The following is a 19,096-nucleotide window of genomic DNA, read 5'->3' on the forward strand; positions in this document are numbered from 1 at the left end:
CAAATAGAACTCTTACTCCTATTTTAAAATTACGTGTCACAAAATAAATTATGAATTAAAAGAATATTGTATTAAATGTTTCTTCAATATTACCATCACATCTCAAAATTAACGTCAATGTAAGATTATTTATCTAGATTAGTAATATATTACATTAAATAAAATTTACAAAGAAATACATTTGTATTTGTCAAAACTAAATAGTAACACGTGCATTAGAGAGTACTCGTGCCCGATTATTATACATCGTTCTTCTAAAATTTTACAAAATCTCATTTAAGCAAACCACTCCTTGACATAACTTTGACTCACGACATAATTTAAAATATTATCCACGTCATTGCATCATAACATTTGTTTATTCAAATTATTTTTTAGTAATTTTTCTTTCAATTTTAGAAATATTTCTTATATAAAAATAAAAATATATTTAGTTATTATTTAAATTTAAGAAATTAAGATTCAAATATTATAAATATTTTATATTTTATTACGTTGTCCTCTCTCTCTCTCTCTATATAGTATATGAATAAAATAAAGTAACAAATTTCTCCATATACGTCTATTGTCTTGGATAGGAATACATGGTGTTGCCGAAACAGAAGACATCATCGTCTCTATGCTGTTACTCCAAATAAGATTAATATGATAAATAGAATGAGACTTAGTTATCAATAATTAAAGAAATCAAAATACACTAGATGACACAAGATAGGTTTAGCCTATAAACCAATTAAAATAAAAATCCATAATAGTAATTCAAAAGAACACTACTCATAATCACATTATTATAAATATTTATATTTTATTACACTTTATTCTACTTATAAACTAACAAAATAAAATAACAAATTTCTCCATAAAACATATCTCTTTTGATATCTAAACAAATCCTAAAAATCGTAACCGATACTATATTCCTCCTTTCAATAAAACTAAGAATTTCTTTGTATATTCAATAGAATTTAAATTGGTTTTGCATATATTAGGGAAACATAAACACTATATGCATTTTATTATATTATCTTATTTATATCTATACCTGTGTATAAATCACATTCTTCTTTGCGATTTGTTTTCTAAATTTATCTTTTAAATACAAGTTTTTTTAAAATTAAAATAATTATTTTATCATTTATTTAAATTTAATTATTTTATTAATTTGACCATTTTTTAAATTTAATATTTTTTAATTATAAAAATACCTATAAAATAAATAAAAACTACTTACAATAAAATTAAAAAAATATTTATATTTAATTTTATAATTATAATAATAACAATAATAATAATAATAATAATTTTTATTATGATAAAAAATAATATATCACGTGTTTTCGCTAGTTTTAATAAAATAAATTTAGTACTTATAATAATTTTCAACATATTTTTATATTTATTTAAATAAAATATATATTGCTAATTTTAGGAATGATATACTCGTTCTTAAAGAATTCCTGGTGCCAGATAATGCCGTAGGATGATGCTTTTGAATGAAGAAGTATTTCTATTGAATGAAATGATGTTAGCATTTGAGGATGTGCAAGTAGTGTGAGATAGAATGGTTCCTCAAAGCTTGGAACCCAAACTAATGAAAAATATGTTACATATGTGCATTTTCCATGGTCTCCATTTTAAGATTATAGAAGGAAGATGCTGCTGAATTCTGCTTATCTGGTGAAGGAATCAACCCAAATGAATTCATATTCCAATACTCTCCATTTCTTTCCTTATGGGCAACAGTGCCACCTTCTGCACTCGAAATGGCAACTTTTCTCCAGTTGCACCAGATCCTGAGCATGATGTACAACATCACTAAGCATATCACTGTGGAAGTAAACACAATGGCCACAATGATTGCTGCCACTTGTGTGTTTGATAGCTGCATTTTCCCCTGTGCCGTGGATTCAGAGCATGATCTCAGTGGTGGGCCACAGAAGCCGTGATTGTTCAGGAATGAGCTTAGTGGGAATCCTGAAAATGTTGGAGGAATCTGGCCTTCAAGATGGTTGTTTGAGAGATTCAACACGTGCAGGCTTGTGAGTTTGCCCAGTGAAGGAGGAACTTTCCCTTCAAGTTGGTTGAAAGAGAGGTTGAGTCTTTCTAGCTTCACGAGGTTTCCTAGAGATGGTGGAATCTCACCAGTGAAGAGATTTTTACTCAAGTCCAAAATCACTTGCAACTCAGCAAGCCCTCCTAGCTCAACTGGTATGGTACCTGTTAAAAAGTTCTCTGAGAGCCTAAGCTCATACAGTTTTGTGCATTGCTGAATTGTCGGAGGAATGGGGCCAGAGAATCCGTTCCTTTGCAAATTGAAGACATTGAGGGCAGTGAGGTTTCCAAGCTCTAAGGGGATTTCACCGGACAGATTGTTGTGATGGAGAGAAAGCTTGAGCAATTTTGAGCAGTTACCAAGCTCAGAAGGTACCCTACCACTGAAGTTATTGTATGAGAGATCTAGCTCACCAAGTTCTTGTAAGCTTCCCAACCAAACAGGTAATTTGCCACTCAACCTGTTGTTACTCACGAGGATGTGTTCAATTTTCTTGGAGTTTGAGAGTTGAGGTGGCATCTCTCCTGTTAAATTGTTGAATGATAAATCAAGAAAATTGAGCTCAGTGAGTTGGTCAAATTCAGAAGGAATGCTTCCAGTGAGATAATTTTGTCCAAGTCTGAGACGGCTGAGGTTTCTAGAATTGGCTAGAGTGGAAGGGATGGGACCTGAGAAGCTGTTGTTGGTCAAGTCCAGAATGGTTAGAGAATTTGAACCAGTGAGAGGAAAGAAACTTCCACTGAACTTGTTGTGTGAAAAGTTGATGATTTTCAGGCTTTTGAGAGAAGAGAGTGAATGAGGGAGAGGTCCTTCAAAGGAGTTGTTGTAAAGGGTAATTTTGGTGAGCTCCGAGAGGTAACTGAATGTAGATGGAATGGAACCAGACAATATGTTATCTGCTAAGGCCAATATCTGAAGGTTTTTACAGTACCCCATGCTTGGTGGGATCGGACCAGACAAGTCATTCTGCCTAAGATGCAGAACAACTAATTTCTTGAGCTTACCTATAGTCTCTGGAATGGGCCCTGTAAAGTGATTTCCAAAGAAGTCAATTTCCTCTAAGCTTGTGCAGTTTGTTATCTCTCTTGGTATGAGTCCAGACATCTGGTTGTCATAGAGGTAAATGGTGCTCAATCTCTGCAGCCTTCCAATCTCCGTTGGAATTTTACCTGTCAAGAAGTTACCAAATAGGAAAAGACCCTCTAAGCTACTAATGTTTCCAATTTCAGGAGGGAGAGGTCCAACAAAGCTGTTGTTGTTGAGAACAAGATCTGTGAGGTTATTCAGTTTGTCCAGGCTTGCAGGAAGTTCTCCTTCAAAACTGTTATCAGAAAGGTCCAACTGTTGGATTGAGGGGCAGTTGAGCAACTCCAAAGGAAACTTGCCAGAGAGCATGTTTCTAGCCAAAAAGAGTTGCTGAAGCTTTGAACCTCTGAGGCAGAAGTTACTTGGAACGCTACCAGTCAGAGCATTATCAGACAGAACAAGAGTTTCAAGACTCTGCAATTCTACATTAAGGAGAGGTATTGATCCAGAGAGGTTGTTTTTGGACAAGTCCAACTTCTGCAGCTGAATCAGACTATTAAGCACAGAAGGGATTTGTCCATGTAGTTTGTTTCCAAGCAAATTCAGGTATGTCAAGTTAGAAAGATGACTCAAAGCAGGAGGAATTGACCCAGACAAACTGTTATTGGCCAGGTTCAGAATTTTTAATGATTTAAGCGACCCCATAGAGAAAGGTATGTCTCCTTCAAGCATGTTGTTTGATGCTGCAAAGTTTTGGAGCTCTTCACAGCCTTGAATCTCTTCAGGTATGGGGCCACTGAGTCTGTTCATTTCTAAATCAAGGGATATTAGATGTTTCAATTTACCGATCCCAACTGGTATGCTTCCATTCAAGTGGCAGTATCCTATTGCCAAAACTGTCAATTCACTCATATTGGCAATACTAGGTGGAATTTCACCAGTCAACATGTTGTCACCTATTCTAAGAATTTGTAACTTCCTCATGTTACCTATGTCTGAAGGAATGTTCCCAGAGATATCATTTGAGTATAGTTGCAATATTCTTAGATTTTGAAGCTGACCCAGCTCCGAAGGGATGGAGCCAGAAAGAGAATTTGAAGACAAATCAAGTGTTTGAATAAAAGAGAGGTGTCTGAACTCAACTGAAATGGAACCGGATATTCCTGAACCAGACAGATTCAGGCCAATAACATATTCCTGATCAACTGTACATGTTATTCCATTCCAGTTGCAGACATGAGCTGTCGGAGACCAGTTGCCAAGTGCTCCCGATGGATCTACCAACTCTGATTTAATTCTGATAAGCCAGTAGGAATCTGTTGCATTATTGGCCATAGTTGCAATAAAAGAAGTATCTAGTGTGGACAGTAACAGAAAGAAATGGCACATCCAAACGGAACCCATTGCAGAATGTTTTACAGGTATGAGTTTCATTTCAAAGGTTCACACAGAAGATCAAATAATTCAAAAGGTATGCTCTAGGAAAAGGTGGTCCATTCTGTATAAAAGAACAGAGAAGAACAATTAAGAAGAGCTCAAATTTTGATGGGTATAAAACGAAAATAGGAAGAAAAAGATAGAATGAGAAACGAAGGAATAATGAACAAAGACGCAAGTTCAAGTGCTAATTGGTTGTTAAGATACGGTTTTAAATAGTAGCAAAGTAAGCCCTGCCTACTTTGTTCAAGAAAGTTGAAATAGTACAATGAAGAAGTTCAACCCATTATATTATATCTTAAACATATAGTGATATCTTTCTAGTTTCTACCTTTTCAGTTTAACCATGATTTTGGTGCCTTTTCGCCCTTTTTTTCTCCAGGCAACAAATTTAATATTTTAAGATTCTTTAGTAGCTTTTGTGGTAGAGAACTTGATAATACAATGGGGTACGTTCAACAGAATTATACAACACGAAGAAAAAGATCCCCTCATGGTCGAGAAAAAAGTGGCACAAGTGGGGCCACTTTTACAATCCTCAAATTTTGCTCACAATGCTGCTGGACAAATTCATAGTACCTTCGAAGTAGTTTTTGTAAGACGTCTGAGTTCAAGATAAACAAGTTTGAGCATGATTTGACTTTACAAGAGTACCAGTTGTTTAAACTTCAAAAATTGTCAACTAAATTGGTACAAAAACATTATGGCAATCCAAATACTAAGATTTCCCTCAGAATATTCAAGCCTAAGATTATTTTCTGCTTTCCGTGATAAGTATTCTTAAAAAAGAAAAACCAAAGGCCATAAGCTTTCAAGCATGCATCATGAAATATGAGAAAGTTAGATTTCATAATGATACGTGGAAAAAAAATGAACGAGGGTAACTTTCACACGTTTTAGTCTTTTTCTGTTTTATTTCCTTAATTTAGCGAGGGGTGAAAGCACAAGACAATGTGTTAGGTTTCTCCATTGTCATCTTCCATATGTGCATTTCTATTATTGTAGGATCAAACTCATTAGAGGGTTAAGCATATATAACCCAAACGACCTACTTCCAAATTAAATATGAGAAGAAAACAAGGAAGAGAAAACAACCACACTAGTTTTGGTCAATTCCAGCTTCATTAATTTTTCACCTATGAATGTCCAGAATAAAAGCCAAAACCATGTGAGGTTTGGTGTATTATACTGAATAGTTTATACACTAAAATTATATCGCATTATCGTAGTTGATTCAATGAAGCAATAATCTTCGGTTCAAACATCACTGATTGGCGATAAATGTATATAAGCCAAAATACATGAAGGCAAAAGCGCCTCAAATCTTATCTTTCATATTCAGCTCACTACTTAGCTTTCAGCGTTATCTTTATACAATCCACGCCTTCGTCCCAGTTTCCCATGATTCAAGCATAAGCAACCCCTCAAAAAGGAAACATCACATTACATTGTACTAAAAACTTCAATTATTTCATCACTATGAGTATGAAACTTTCTCAAAGGGGATAGGAAAGTATGAAATAACAAAAATAATCTTCTTTAAACATAAAAATTAGTTTGTGTGTTAGTTAATTGGTAGTTATGTTTTTTAAAAAAAATGTAAGCATTTATTTTTGAATACATAAGTTAAATTTACATTTTAGAGAAGTTTATTTTATTTTATAAATATTTACGGAGAAATTTATTTAAATATATATTCATGATGTAATATATTGCATTTATTTTACTACTTTTTACGCTTTATTGTAAAAGAGTTTTCCTAAAATTTTTCTTATTTTTCGTTTTCCCAATATTGTAGGTATTTATGGGACTGTTAGAAGAAAAATGTGAATGGAGATTTTTATCTACTTTGGTACTAACCCAATAGTGCTTGTTTTCAAGATGCTGCTGCTCTTTTATTCACGCTTCTATACTTCCACTATGTGGTCACTACTACAAAAAGTTTAGGTGCCTACGCTTCGTGCAAATAATTACCTTTTTCCCTTTCCTAACGCTACTTGATAGTGCATGTCATCATTGACCTTTTTCGTAAACTTCTTTCAGCCTAGAATTTGAAAAATAAGACAATTCTAATTTATTAGCTATATTTGCACCAAATTTATATGTACTTACTGTATTTAATAATATTTATTAAAATGATATTAAAGTCATCTATTTTAATAAAATTTATTATTTATTACATTTATTGTATTATTCATTATTAAATTGTTGTCTGACCACGGTTAGTACATAGTTTTATACTTGATATATATGTTACAGTATAGAAAATGTTACGAAGAATTTACATCATTTAAAAATAAAACCAATTTATAATATATAAATACATATTTTATCTTTCATATTAAAAGATTAAGTTAAACTTAAAAGTTTATTTCTTATTTATATAAATAGAAATTTTTAATAATGGTCTCATTCGTTCACCTTAAAGAATGTTTTCAACTTTTAGAGTTGGATTGATAGCTCGCAATTCATGGAGAGTTGTTTATTGTTTTTAATTGCTACCTAATCTTAGTTAAAGTCCATTTTGGCAAGAATCAAAAGGAATAATGTCATGGGGAGATTAACTACTCTTGAATACAAAAATGGAGTAATACTTAGGTGTAAAATTTTGGATTACGGGAAGAGATGCAGCCAAGGGAGAAGGTGCATTATTGAGGAGACCAAATGTATAAACAAAGATTTAAAACAACATCAAGACACAACAACGCGTTGTTTACAAGAATATATAAAATATGGAGATTCTGCATTGGAGTGAGTACGAATATATCGTTGCAATAGTACTTAGAATAATGTCAAAATATTATTTAAAGAATTTAAATTCACTTTTTTATTCTTTGCAACACGGTATTCTTAAAGCTTTCAAAGTTTTTTCATCATGCACAGGTTAGTTTGGTAGAGAGATAAAAGGGTAATTACATTAAGAAGAATACAGTGCAGATTGCCTCAGCGTTGACGACTTCATTCTCTTTAGTGTAATATGTTGACTTTAGTTGGGTTTGAATATATCTTTTAATGGAGTTTTGGCACCAAGTTATTAGTTGACCAAATAGGACAAGTTCATACAACAATTTAAGAATATAAAATAACTGGATAAGTATTAGACAGATAAGTGTACTGACATCATTTTCTCTCATCTTTTCTTAAATGATTATTTTAGGGACTATCTAGTAACCTTGCAGATTAAGAAAAATAAGCGATACATATATTACAGGAAAATAAAAAAGTAATTAAAAGTAAATAAATAATTATATACAAATAAATGTGTTTGGTTTAAAAGATATATATGAAAATTAGTATTAAGAAAAGTATAACAATTTTACAAAAACCTAAAGGAACTTCATGGTATTTGTAAAGATGAATTTGAGAGAACCTATTTATAAAGGGAGCTTAATTGTATATATCTTCTAGTATGTTTTTTTAGAGATGAATTTGAAAAAAGAATAAATAAATGAATTTGAGTTGTTTTGAAAGTAATTTTTTTTTTAAGATTTAGAAATAAAAATAAGTAGATTCGATGGTAAAATTTTGTGAATGATTTGATTTATGTGATAAAAAAACAATATTTTAATAAATAGAAAACAATATTATAAAATTACGTCAAAAGTAATATAATTTTTTTTATAAGTTAAAAATATTTATATAATAAATCGTGATTCAATATTAAAAAAATAATAATATTAATAGATAATATAATTAATTAAGGTTAAAAAATAAATATTTAAATATTAATTATTATTGTGGTTAAAAATATGTTCACATGTATTTTAATAATAATTCAAAAAGTAAAATATTTTTATTGTAAAATTTTGAATTATCATTAAATATAATTAATGATTATTGTTGTGATTAATTTTAATAAAACCTTGAAAAATATTAAGCATAATTGTTGGAGAAACTACAGTGCATCCTGTGAAATCAAAAACATGCTATACATGATTCTCTTTTTGACACATACATAAGTGAAATATTTCTTAATATTTTCCTTAACAAATAACTTGTAATAAAAGGACTGATGAAAAGAAAAGGGTCTTGAAATGTAAATAAAAATCCAAGAAAAATTATAATTGATACCAACTAAGACATATATGAAGTTCTCAGCAAGGCAATGCATTAGTTTTTTTGTAATCCATTCAATCCACCAGAACCAATTCCTTTTTCTTTCCTGTACAATTTTTCTACCAACAAGTAAAGGTTTTCGAGGGAAAAGGAATGTAAACAGAGAATTATAAAAAGTATAGTTAAATCTAAATGTTTAATAGAATGGAGTAGATCTAGTCAATTGGAATGTAGCAAAGTTTAATGAAATAATCATTAACAAAAATTTAATTATCTTGTATGAAAAAGAAATGAGATCTAAATTAATTATAAATCTTCATTTTCCTATTACTTTTTTTGTATAAGCATTAAAAATTAGGTCCTCATTATATTATCTATTGTCTGTTGAGCATACTATTTGTATATGTATTTGTTAAATGTATGCCTAATTTTTTTTTTCATCGTACTGCTTCTAACTAAAAAAATACGGTCACTCTACAATAAACTTTAAACTTGTGAATCCGGGAAGTTTTCAATTCTCTACTTAAACGAAGGGTTCCAACATGCAAGTATACACAGAGGAAATATGTAACTAGTTGTAAGGGTTATAACTTGTATGCTCGCGGAAATAGAACTACTTAAGATATCCCTTCATTTTCTTTTTCTAGAAAGATTCCACCCAAAGATGAGTTGAGCTGTTTTCAGCTGTGAAATGATATTAACAAACCTTAGATCAACTTGGCATCACTGTTTAGTTCCAGAAGCAATCTCATCAGGAAGCTTGAGAAAGACCAAACGCACATCACAAGAAGCAGGTAAAGGACATTTGAAAGTATTCCCAAATTATTGACAATCTCAGATGTTCCTTCTCTAAATGAGATATACGTTAGCAGATTTCCAGCACGATGAATTTGGTGAAATCTATATGCCTGCGCATTAAATAATTTATGAGTGTGATACTATGAATCACCAATCTAGAAGAAAGAATAAGAGTATTTGAAAGAGAGGACTGGGGTAATTTAAACTTTAACAAACTGAAAGAATTCTACTATAAGAAACGCAGGAAGCGGTTATTCAAGAGGGTATTGGATTGCTCTTACATGAAAGATCATTGAAATAGCAGCCCATGATGGTGAGTTCCAATATCTTGCTATCTGCTCAAATGTGAATTGAACAACTATACCAACCAGGTGTGGAACAAAAGTCGTGGGGACGAGAGGGAAAGCCCATTCCCATGACAAAATCATTGTGGCTATTGGAATTGTTGTACTAAGCAACACGGTAACAACGGAAGAGATTTGATATCCCGGGGTCAAAGTAACACTTCTTTTTGCAGAATGATTTGGTTGTCTGCGTCTCGTTAAAGAGTCAAGTAGAAGAAGAAAAACGGCAACTCCACTGTAGAAAGTTGCTTCTGTGAACAATAATAGGTGGAAAACTGGAGACGAAGAATCAAGGAAGTTTAGAGTTAAGCACTAAATTAAAAAAGTAACAAAGAAAGGATAATAAAATAGCAACAGTAGAAGAAAATAATGACACACTCCAGTGTTTGTGGATATTCAACCCAAAGCTGCCAACATTGGAACTAGGATAAGTCAATATTTGGTAATGTTCTCTAAAACACTTGTAGAAAAAATAAGAAACAAAAATAAAAGAAATCTTTTTTAAATGAAAACTAACTTATACATTAGTTAAAAATCACCTTTTTAAGAAATAAAATAAGAAAAATTCTACAAACTCGTTTATTTTTTTCTTCATATTTTATTTATATGAAAAAATTATCCAATCAAGCATAACCTCATTTCAAATTTTACATGTACGAGTTTGAACTTTATTTGTTTGTCGGTTTGAACAGTTTTAAAACTATTAATAAACTAGCAAAGTCAAACAAAATATATATATATATATATTATATACTATATATAAATTAGTACACTTAATAATGTTTGCAAGTTGATTATTCAAACAATATTACGTTTGGATAAATATTAAACAAAACAATTATAAACCTATGGAATTCATATGAATTATAATTGGGAATTTCATTTTCAAGAAAGTAAAATATTCTTTCACTTTAATTTTTCATTTCTGTCAAATTGTTCGAAGATTCTTTCAAACTGTTTTGTCCTAATCATGAAAGAATAACGGGTTCCAAGTCACTCTATTAACAAGGCTCATACCCCAGATATGAATATCCAGAAGGTTTAACAGTACCAGTTCCTTACCCCACCCCAGTAAAAAATTCTGACAGGCAAATTTTACATTCATCAGGAACATTTTACTTTGAACAGCACATGAATGCAAGAAATACACTACACATTGCATATGCTAAATCGTATACATTGCATGAAAAGTAACACATCACAGTAGAATTTCTTTTAAAGAAAAGTTAGTTACTCACCTTTTGATGGCCAGTGTCCAAAAATGTTAAGCATTACTTCAGGCAAAACGATTGGAGGAAAAATGAAAGAAGCAACTAAGATAGCAGGGCCCAAAATCCATGATGCGCTGTTCTGAGTCTTCTCTGAATTTGATGAAATGACTTCGTTCTCTCTGTTAAGGTCACAAAATCGGACTAGTCCTGGCTTTCCACCATTTTGGGGTAAATGAAAACATGATTTGTTAACAAGAAAGGTGTTTTCAGAAATAGAATCATGCTTTTCTGGCACCAAAACAGATTTTTCACGCCCACTGATATGTGGCTGATTCCCAGAACCAGCAACAGCATGCTGTTTCTGGTACCTTCCTCTCAACTTTGGTGGTACTCCGTGTATATACTGACAGGATTTGTCTAACCATCACAAACAAAAGAGTGTTAACAGCGGTCACCTCCAAAAATCAGAAGAAACCAAACTTCCATGGCCAAATTATTTACAAAATCCAATTGGAACTAATCATATAAAAATCATTATTTCTTCAAACAATGAAGAATTATTAAAATGTTGTTAAGTCAGAAAATAATAAAAAACAGAAAATTCACAAATAAGCCCACCAAACAAGCAACCAAGCTACCTTTATCATATATTGTCAGGTGAGCGTCTCTTCGCGATAACCTCAACTGAATATGCAAGGAAACGAAACAATGTAAGAGGAAGAACAAACAAAACAACACTTCTATAGAAACAGTAGTAGATGGTGCCATACTTACAGACTTTACTCTCAAAGAAAAAGAAAAATATATTAATACATTTAGCAACAAAATTCGGTTTACATATTATTACTAGCCAATTTTGGGAAAATAAAGTTTCTATGGACATTCTTGGATTTTTTATCGCTTAATCTTTCTTCTTGAATCTTTATGGCTTAATCTTTATTCTTGAAACAGTGAAAACTAAACATTGCTGAAAAATGACAGAGAAAGTTAGGTACCTTGAGATTTGTGTTGTGTTGGAAAGAAGAGGGAGAAGAAGTCAAGAAGGAAGTGATTGTAGTGGCCATTACTGAGAGGAGAGGGTTTGCGAGAAGGTTTGCTGCTGTTAGAATTTGATTTGTTTCAAATATCAGGGAACTTCATTTAAATAGTGGTACTAGTCTTTGCAAATGTTACTTCCTCCGCAAGTCTTTCCGTTTTTTATTTAATGAATTTTTTACTTCTTTTTCAATGTATATTTTATTTAATTTTAATTACATTTCAATCATATTTTCAATACTATCTAATTCCAAGGTAACACATTTCCTACGTTTATATTATTCAAAATGTCTTATGTTTTCCCATTTTGAAAACTCTTGTATGTAAATTTAGAAAAGTATGTTTGGATATTACTTTTAAATGATAATAAAACTAATATTTTTAATAAATTTATAATAAATTATAACAAAAAAAAACTATTCTTATTGTTGAGGACAAATAAATTTTATTTCTACTTATTCATAAATTAAAACATCTTGTAATCTTATTAACCTTTGTTTGGATTTGTGAAAACAAAAATTATTAACTTTTAATTAAACTTTTGAGATTGAAATATATTTTACATTTTTTTATAAATTAAGGTGTTATAATAGTGTAAAATATCAGAGTAATAGTTCTTCTTAATTTTCTATATCAATAATAAATGAAACCATTTTTCATAATTATAGAAAATGAGGATTCACTTTTAATTGTATTACTTGTTAATTCATCTTTATATCCATAATTTATTGTGACATTTATTAGTGTTATGTTCAAATACAGGGTCTTGCCATCCAATCAGCACATCCCTTAAATAATGAAAAAGATTTTCCTTTTTGGAAATCATAAGTTAATAAATAGGCATTGTTAGGCATAATCAATTAAGAAAAAAAACTCATTTTCAATTCCTTAATTTGTTTCTTAAGGACAAAATTAGCATTTGTCATCAATATAAGTTATATTGATTGATTAATAAAATTAGCATGTGGTATAGAGTGTTAACATCCATAGCATATAAAAGACATTAAATATTTTTGTTCAATTCAAGGAAGAATTTCGTTTGATCGAGAGAAGGATAAGAATTTATTGCTCATTATACTAGAAAAATGAAATTATTTGGATAGGGAGAAATTAATTAAGACATTTATATAATATTTAATTCACGTGATAGAATAAGGTTCAATATATTTAAAAAATCATTTATAAAATAAAATTTTAAAATAATTTAACACAAAAAAATAAATTTATATAAATTATGATAAAACTTTATTAGCAAAAAAAAACATATATTTCAATAAAAATACATTAAAATAGTGAGAACAAATTTAATGACGTTATTATTTTTTATTTTGTTGTTGCTTTTCATTTTTATTAAGACAAATTATTCAATTATTTAATTCGATCTATTCAATCTAATTAGATTGGGTTGAGTTTAATTTATAGAAATTGATTGATGAATAATTTAAAATCCAACTAAAAACTTGCTCTTATGTTTGTGTTATGATTATTGTTTTGGTAGGATTGAGGTTTAACTCAAAGCATTTAAAGTTGTTTGCTCCATCATTCAGGTTACTTTATTTTCTCTCTTTTCTTTGTCCTAACTGTGGGGGAAGATACCTGCAGAAGACTTGCTCCATCATCCAGGTTAGGCTATTCTCCATCATCCAGGTTAGGCTATTCTCTTTCTTTTCTGGAGTGGTACCAAAAGTAATCCGTGAGGGCTTAGTTCAAAATGGACAATACACTAATATAAAATAGGCTTTTTATAGCTATTATTTATACCGGTTCAAATTTTATCAGGTATAAAAAATGATGTAATGACAATATCGTAAATAAAATAAATTCTTTTACACCGATTACACTGAAAATCACTATAAAAAATACTTCTACACCGTTAGAATAAAAATAGGTATAAAATTTCATTTTTTATACCCACTACAATTTTAAAACCGGTACAATTTTAAACCGGTATGGAATATTTAATATTGTGCCGCTCTTCACTTCCACTTCTCTCCCGCGTCTTCACTTCCTCTCCCACGTCTTCACTTTCACACTCCACTTCTCCTTTCTTCTAAATCGCCAAATCAATCGTGAAAATGCTCGTGACATTGGACCGCGACTTCTCTCTTTTGCTATATTTGGGATATTAGGGTTCCGCGACTCATCTAGAAGCGATTGATGCTGAAATTGCGGCCCTTCTCGATGAGGCTCGAACATCATACGCCACTCACAACCGAAAGCTCAAGGAACTGTCACTCCTCCGAGCCAAATCCTCTTCTTCGGTCTTCTTTTCCGCCTTCTCCAGAACCCTAACTCCTCTCTTTGATTTCCAGAGGCACCTTGCCTCTGTTGAACGCGTCGTCTCCTTCGTCTCTGCCCTTGCTGCCTCCGCCTCCGACGAGTTCATCGACTGCTTCCTCAAGTTCCTCCTAGCTGCCGCTACGACATCCAGCAAAACAACCAGATTCCGAGCGTGCCAGATCGTCTCCGAGGTAACTGATTCTCACAGTTTCTAAGCACTATTTAATTGAGTTTTCTGCACATTACTGAATTTTATTTATATCAGTCACTGAAGGGATAGTTTTATGAAGTCTGATACTGAGGTGAAAAATGCTTACAATTTCAAGATTTATGATTGCACGGAAGATCGTTAAAATTAGAGCTAATATCTCGAATTTGTTGAATTTTAGATAATGATGGTGAGGGTACGAGACAAGATGCCTGTGGTACTTTTGCAGTTACAGCGCTTTCACGTTTTGTGAACGACTCTGTGAACAGTGACATCCTTGATTTGTACCTCGAGGTGCTTCCCTTTGGAACATAATGCAGTGAGTGTTACAATCAGATAACGTCCATTTCTTTTTGTTTCATACTTCGGTCTGGATCAATTGTGTGGTTTCGTGTTCAGGATTTTAGTAGTTTATAGTATATTAGGTGCAATTTCTATTGAAGGTTTTAGACAAAATCATCATATTCTCTGTTGTCATTAACTAGCATGGCTTTGCATTATACTATAACTGCTCTACGGCCATACCATTATCTCATAGCCTGCACCTTACGGTTATTTGGGTACACTAAATTTTTTATTTTTCTATTACTTCATTGATTTGACTAGAGAGATATATATCTTATGATTTTGGTGTTTGTGAAACATATCCACCAGCTTAGTAGACGAAGATGAAAATAAAAGTTAAATTGAGTTCTTTGAACAAGTGGCCATCTGCCTTCCGTGGGGATGTCCATGGGATTCTGTAGTGGAATGGGGGAAGAGAGAATACATGAATGAGGGAAGGTATCTGGGAGTGATGTTTGGGTAGGAGAGTAATGGTTCTGAATGTTTGAGTGTGAGGGTGGTGTGAGAAAGGAGAAAGGGAGGGTTAGGATAGAGTAACGGGTATTGGAAGTTTAAGAAGAAAGGAATAGGGGAAGATATGTGGTGGCTTGGTGAACTCTGGGGTACAAGAGTGGGGTTTTCGGAACGGTGAAAGGTAGAGGTGTCTTCAATTTTATTGGGGAGAGTAGTTAGTGGTGAGTTTTAGCTTCTGGTAGTTAAATGAAGAGTGATTAGAACATGGGAGAAGGTGTATGGGTTGGTAGTTAAAGAAAAAGAGGCTGGTTGGGATTGAGATGAAAGAACCTTGTGTGTTAGAATCTCAGCAAGGGTGGTTCTGTGTGAGTAAGGGAGAGCTTTGATATTTTGTTTTGTTAAAGGGAAGGAGGAAGTAATTGGGTAGAGGAAGAAAGTGGATAGAATAGACTCGAGTTTCGTGCAATAATAAAATTCATGTTTTGCATGGAGGAGAGAAGACACGTCCAAGAGCTTTTGAAGTAAAGAAGATTGGAAGCTTTATTCTTTTATTAAAAAAGGGTCAAAAGTATATTTGTGGTGTCTCTAATTGTGAAGAAAAGCAGAGATCTTAATTGAATTAGGTGCAGAGGTTAATGTACTTAAGTATTATATTATATTAATATATATATATATATATATATATATATATAAAAAAGAAGGTGACGTAAGTTTATATATATATATATTTAATATAGTTATATATATGTATATTAACTTGGGGTTACGTTTCAGGGGAGGGGTTTTCTTATTTTGAAAAAGTTACGGGTTTGTTTTCTTTCAAAGTAAAAGTTTGTTTTGGAAATTCTTGTGAGCGCAATCAATTATCAAGTGATTGTCATTCCACATGTATGAACCTCTATCCATTAACCTTATTTCTTTTTTCTTGCAGCCAATGAAATCACGTAGTGCATCACCTTTAATGTTATCTTCATATCGAGCCATATTTTTTAGGCCAAATGCATAGCAGTATAAAGACATGAGTTACTGTATTGGTATAAAGACATGACCTTGGTGACTGAATGTTCTGCATAGCAGTATTTTGCACTTGCGATCTTTGCAAGAGTAACACATGTTGACTGAACTTAATTTATGTCTTAGACCTAAATACTTGTATTTTGGTTTTTGGTTTTGGTAAGCTTCTTCTAAAATTGTTATCTATTCAACTAGATCTGCATATTATATATTTTGTCCTTTTTTTCTCTCTCTCAACTCATAAATTACCATCTGTGATTGAATGTAGGACATCATTTGTTTATTACATAAATCAAACGTTTGTTTATTACATAAATCAAACGTTAGTTGTCTGTTATGCTTTTTTTGGTTATGTACATTGAGCTTGATTGTGCCGTTTTTTCTTTTTGACAGTTGCATTTAGATTGATTGACCTTAGACAGTGTGGATACATTGAGCATTACGAGCTGAGTTACTACTCTAGCATTATGTAGTACATTTATTTGTTGTGTACATTTTATAACTACGATATTAAGGAATAAGGAATTAATATTATAACTTGACTCTTCATTGTGTAGATATTTGATGATAGATCTCCAATGAAGCAACATGTCATAAAGGATGTTTGGAAGCACTGGGTTGCATTTTTTTTAATCATTTGTAAATGATTAAATGTTTCAATATTACATTTTGAGTTTAGGAATTATTTTATGTGTAACTATGTTAAGTAATTTTGTTAGGTAAATATATTTAGGACTTTGTTAGGTAAATAATACATTTTGATGTGTTAATAGAAACAACATTGATTATTTTACTTGTTATTGATTATTTAAATTGTATTCTTGGATTCAATTTTATGCAAGTCTGGATATGGATAGTAGTACATACAAATCAGTTATTTTAAAAAAAAGTCACTTTTTACACCATCTAAATCCATATCAGGTATAAAAAGTTTTGTTCTTTCACACCGGTTATAGTATTAGCAAGTATAAAAGTGAGATTCTTTTATACCTATTCTAACACTAGAAGTTATAAAAAAAAAGTTCCTCTACCAGAGTATCAAGTGTAAATATTAGATTTTTATACCTATTATAAATAAAGCAAGTATAAAAGTAAACTTTTTTACACCGGTTTAAGAGTAGATATAAAGAATTGAAAACTTTCTATACCCCTTGCTTATATACCTGCTTGAAAATAGGTATAAAAAACCTTTTTTAGGAGGTATAAAAAACCTTTTTTGCACTAGTGATATCTTACTATTATGGAGATCTATGTGTGAGTATGTGGTGAACATCCCTATAAATGGTATCAAAGCCCATGGTTCAAGTTTGGTGACCGGGCTTAGACGAGTGCGTCCCTCCACGGTAAGGTGAAGCCCTGATAAGTAGCCCTAGCAAGTGGCAGATAGCCAGATGAATCATGAGAGGTGGAGAGCAAGAGATGCTCAATGTTGTGTGACCATAGATTGTGAAAGAGGACAAAGAAATGCTCAGTATTAACCATGGAAGACACTCTGATGCTCAAGTAAGTGACTTTGCGGAATAATCTTGTAATAAAGATTAGTAATTATAGTTAATTCAAATTATTTGCCTTTACATATATTTATAAATATTATAATGAATTTATCATTATGTCTGACTCATTAATTACCAATAAATGACTTTATTCTTGTTAATTGTCAATCAATTATTATTATTCTCATTAACTATCCATTAATGACTAATTATTTAGAATAATTTTTAAACTGGTTGATATTTTCTTGCTGAACAATCGATCTTTCTATTCTTGACTAATTGAGTGACCATACAGTAGGAAAAACTTTCAAGGACTATTTTTACTTATAAGTTCCCAAGATTGAATTGAAAGCACCATGCCAAAAACTACATTAAACACTATAAAATTTGTAATTTATATTGAGGAATACAAGTATTATATATTTTGTGTTGGAAATAACTTTCGTAGCATGTTAATCTCTCACTTTTCATTAAATAACATTTTAATGTTTATGAAAGGGTAATTTCTGTATCGAATACATTGCAGACACATTCTATTTATCAATCATCTGACTTGCTCTTGGTTAGAATTGTACGTATCATAACATGAGATCAACGTAATGAATTGATATCAAAAACTGAATTCATGCAATTTCTTGCCAAGTCCAATATTTGAGGTCATTTGAAAAGCAAATTTACGTACACATAATTAAAATTGACATATTTTACTTATAAGACTACTATTAAGAATTAAATATACAAAATTTCGCTTAAAAGTATAAAATTTATTTTAATGAGAATAAAATTAATTTAAACTTCAAATCATCTAAAAAGTTGATTGAATTGAAAATTAAAAACAAATAAGACACAACAAAATTATAAAATTATATGTAACGATAACTAATTAAGATGACTGAACAAGATAACAATTTCATTAGTTTAACCGTTACATTACTCAATTAACAAAAGAAAATTTGTCAGAAACTCAATTAAAAAAATATAATTTTTAAAGTATTCAATAAAATATAAAAATTTAATTGAAAGTTTTCAAATTTATAATAAATTTGAAACTTAGTTAAGTTTAAAATTTTAAATGACTTTCAATTAATATATACTAAAATATAAAAGTAATAAACAACAAATATTCTAAATTTCAATGTAGCTAGATCCTATGATTTTCTATAACTACTCAAGCAAAATGGAATTGTGGTATTGAGAAAACAGAGGTCTAAAGGTTCATATTAATGAAAATAAGGGGATAGAAAATGTAATCACTTAGCACAAGGATGGACTAACTTTTCAACAGAAGAACTAATACGAAAATTCTTTCAGGAATCAAACAACCAACACCATCATACACATTT

The 19,096-nt window shown here is 31.1% G+C and overlaps 2 protein-coding genes across 2 annotated transcripts; both read right to left on the reverse strand.

Annotated features, from left to right (window-relative positions):
• Positions 1–1,493: 1,493 nt before the first annotated feature.
• Positions 1,494–4,414, reverse strand: LOC108335716 (LRR receptor-like serine/threonine-protein kinase GSO1). Its single transcript, XM_017571833.2, has one exon. It carries the CDS (start codon positions 4,412–4,414, stop codon positions 1,604–1,606), a length of 2,811 nt encoding a protein of 936 aa, XP_017427322.2. The 3' UTR covers positions 1,494–1,603.
• A 4,643-nt stretch (positions 4,415–9,057) lies between these two features.
• On the reverse strand, positions 9,058–12,035 carry LOC108341318 (uncharacterized). Its single transcript, XM_017579021.2, has 5 exons — positions 11,921–12,035; positions 11,564–11,609; positions 10,953–11,342; positions 9,652–9,989; positions 9,058–9,480 (listed from the first exon to the last, which is right to left on the reverse strand). Exons 1-5 carry the CDS (start codon positions 11,987–11,989, stop codon positions 9,280–9,282), a joined length of 1,044 nt encoding a protein of 347 aa, XP_017434510.1. The 5' UTR covers positions 11,990–12,035; the 3' UTR covers positions 9,058–9,279.
• Positions 12,036–19,096: the final 7,061 nt, after the last annotated feature.

The sequence above is a fragment of the Vigna angularis genome, chromosome 1, assembly GCF_016808095.1.
Source record: "Vigna angularis cultivar LongXiaoDou No.4 chromosome 1, ASM1680809v1, whole genome shotgun sequence".
NCBI classification, from domain to species: Eukaryota; Viridiplantae; Streptophyta; class Magnoliopsida; order Fabales; family Fabaceae; genus Vigna; species Vigna angularis.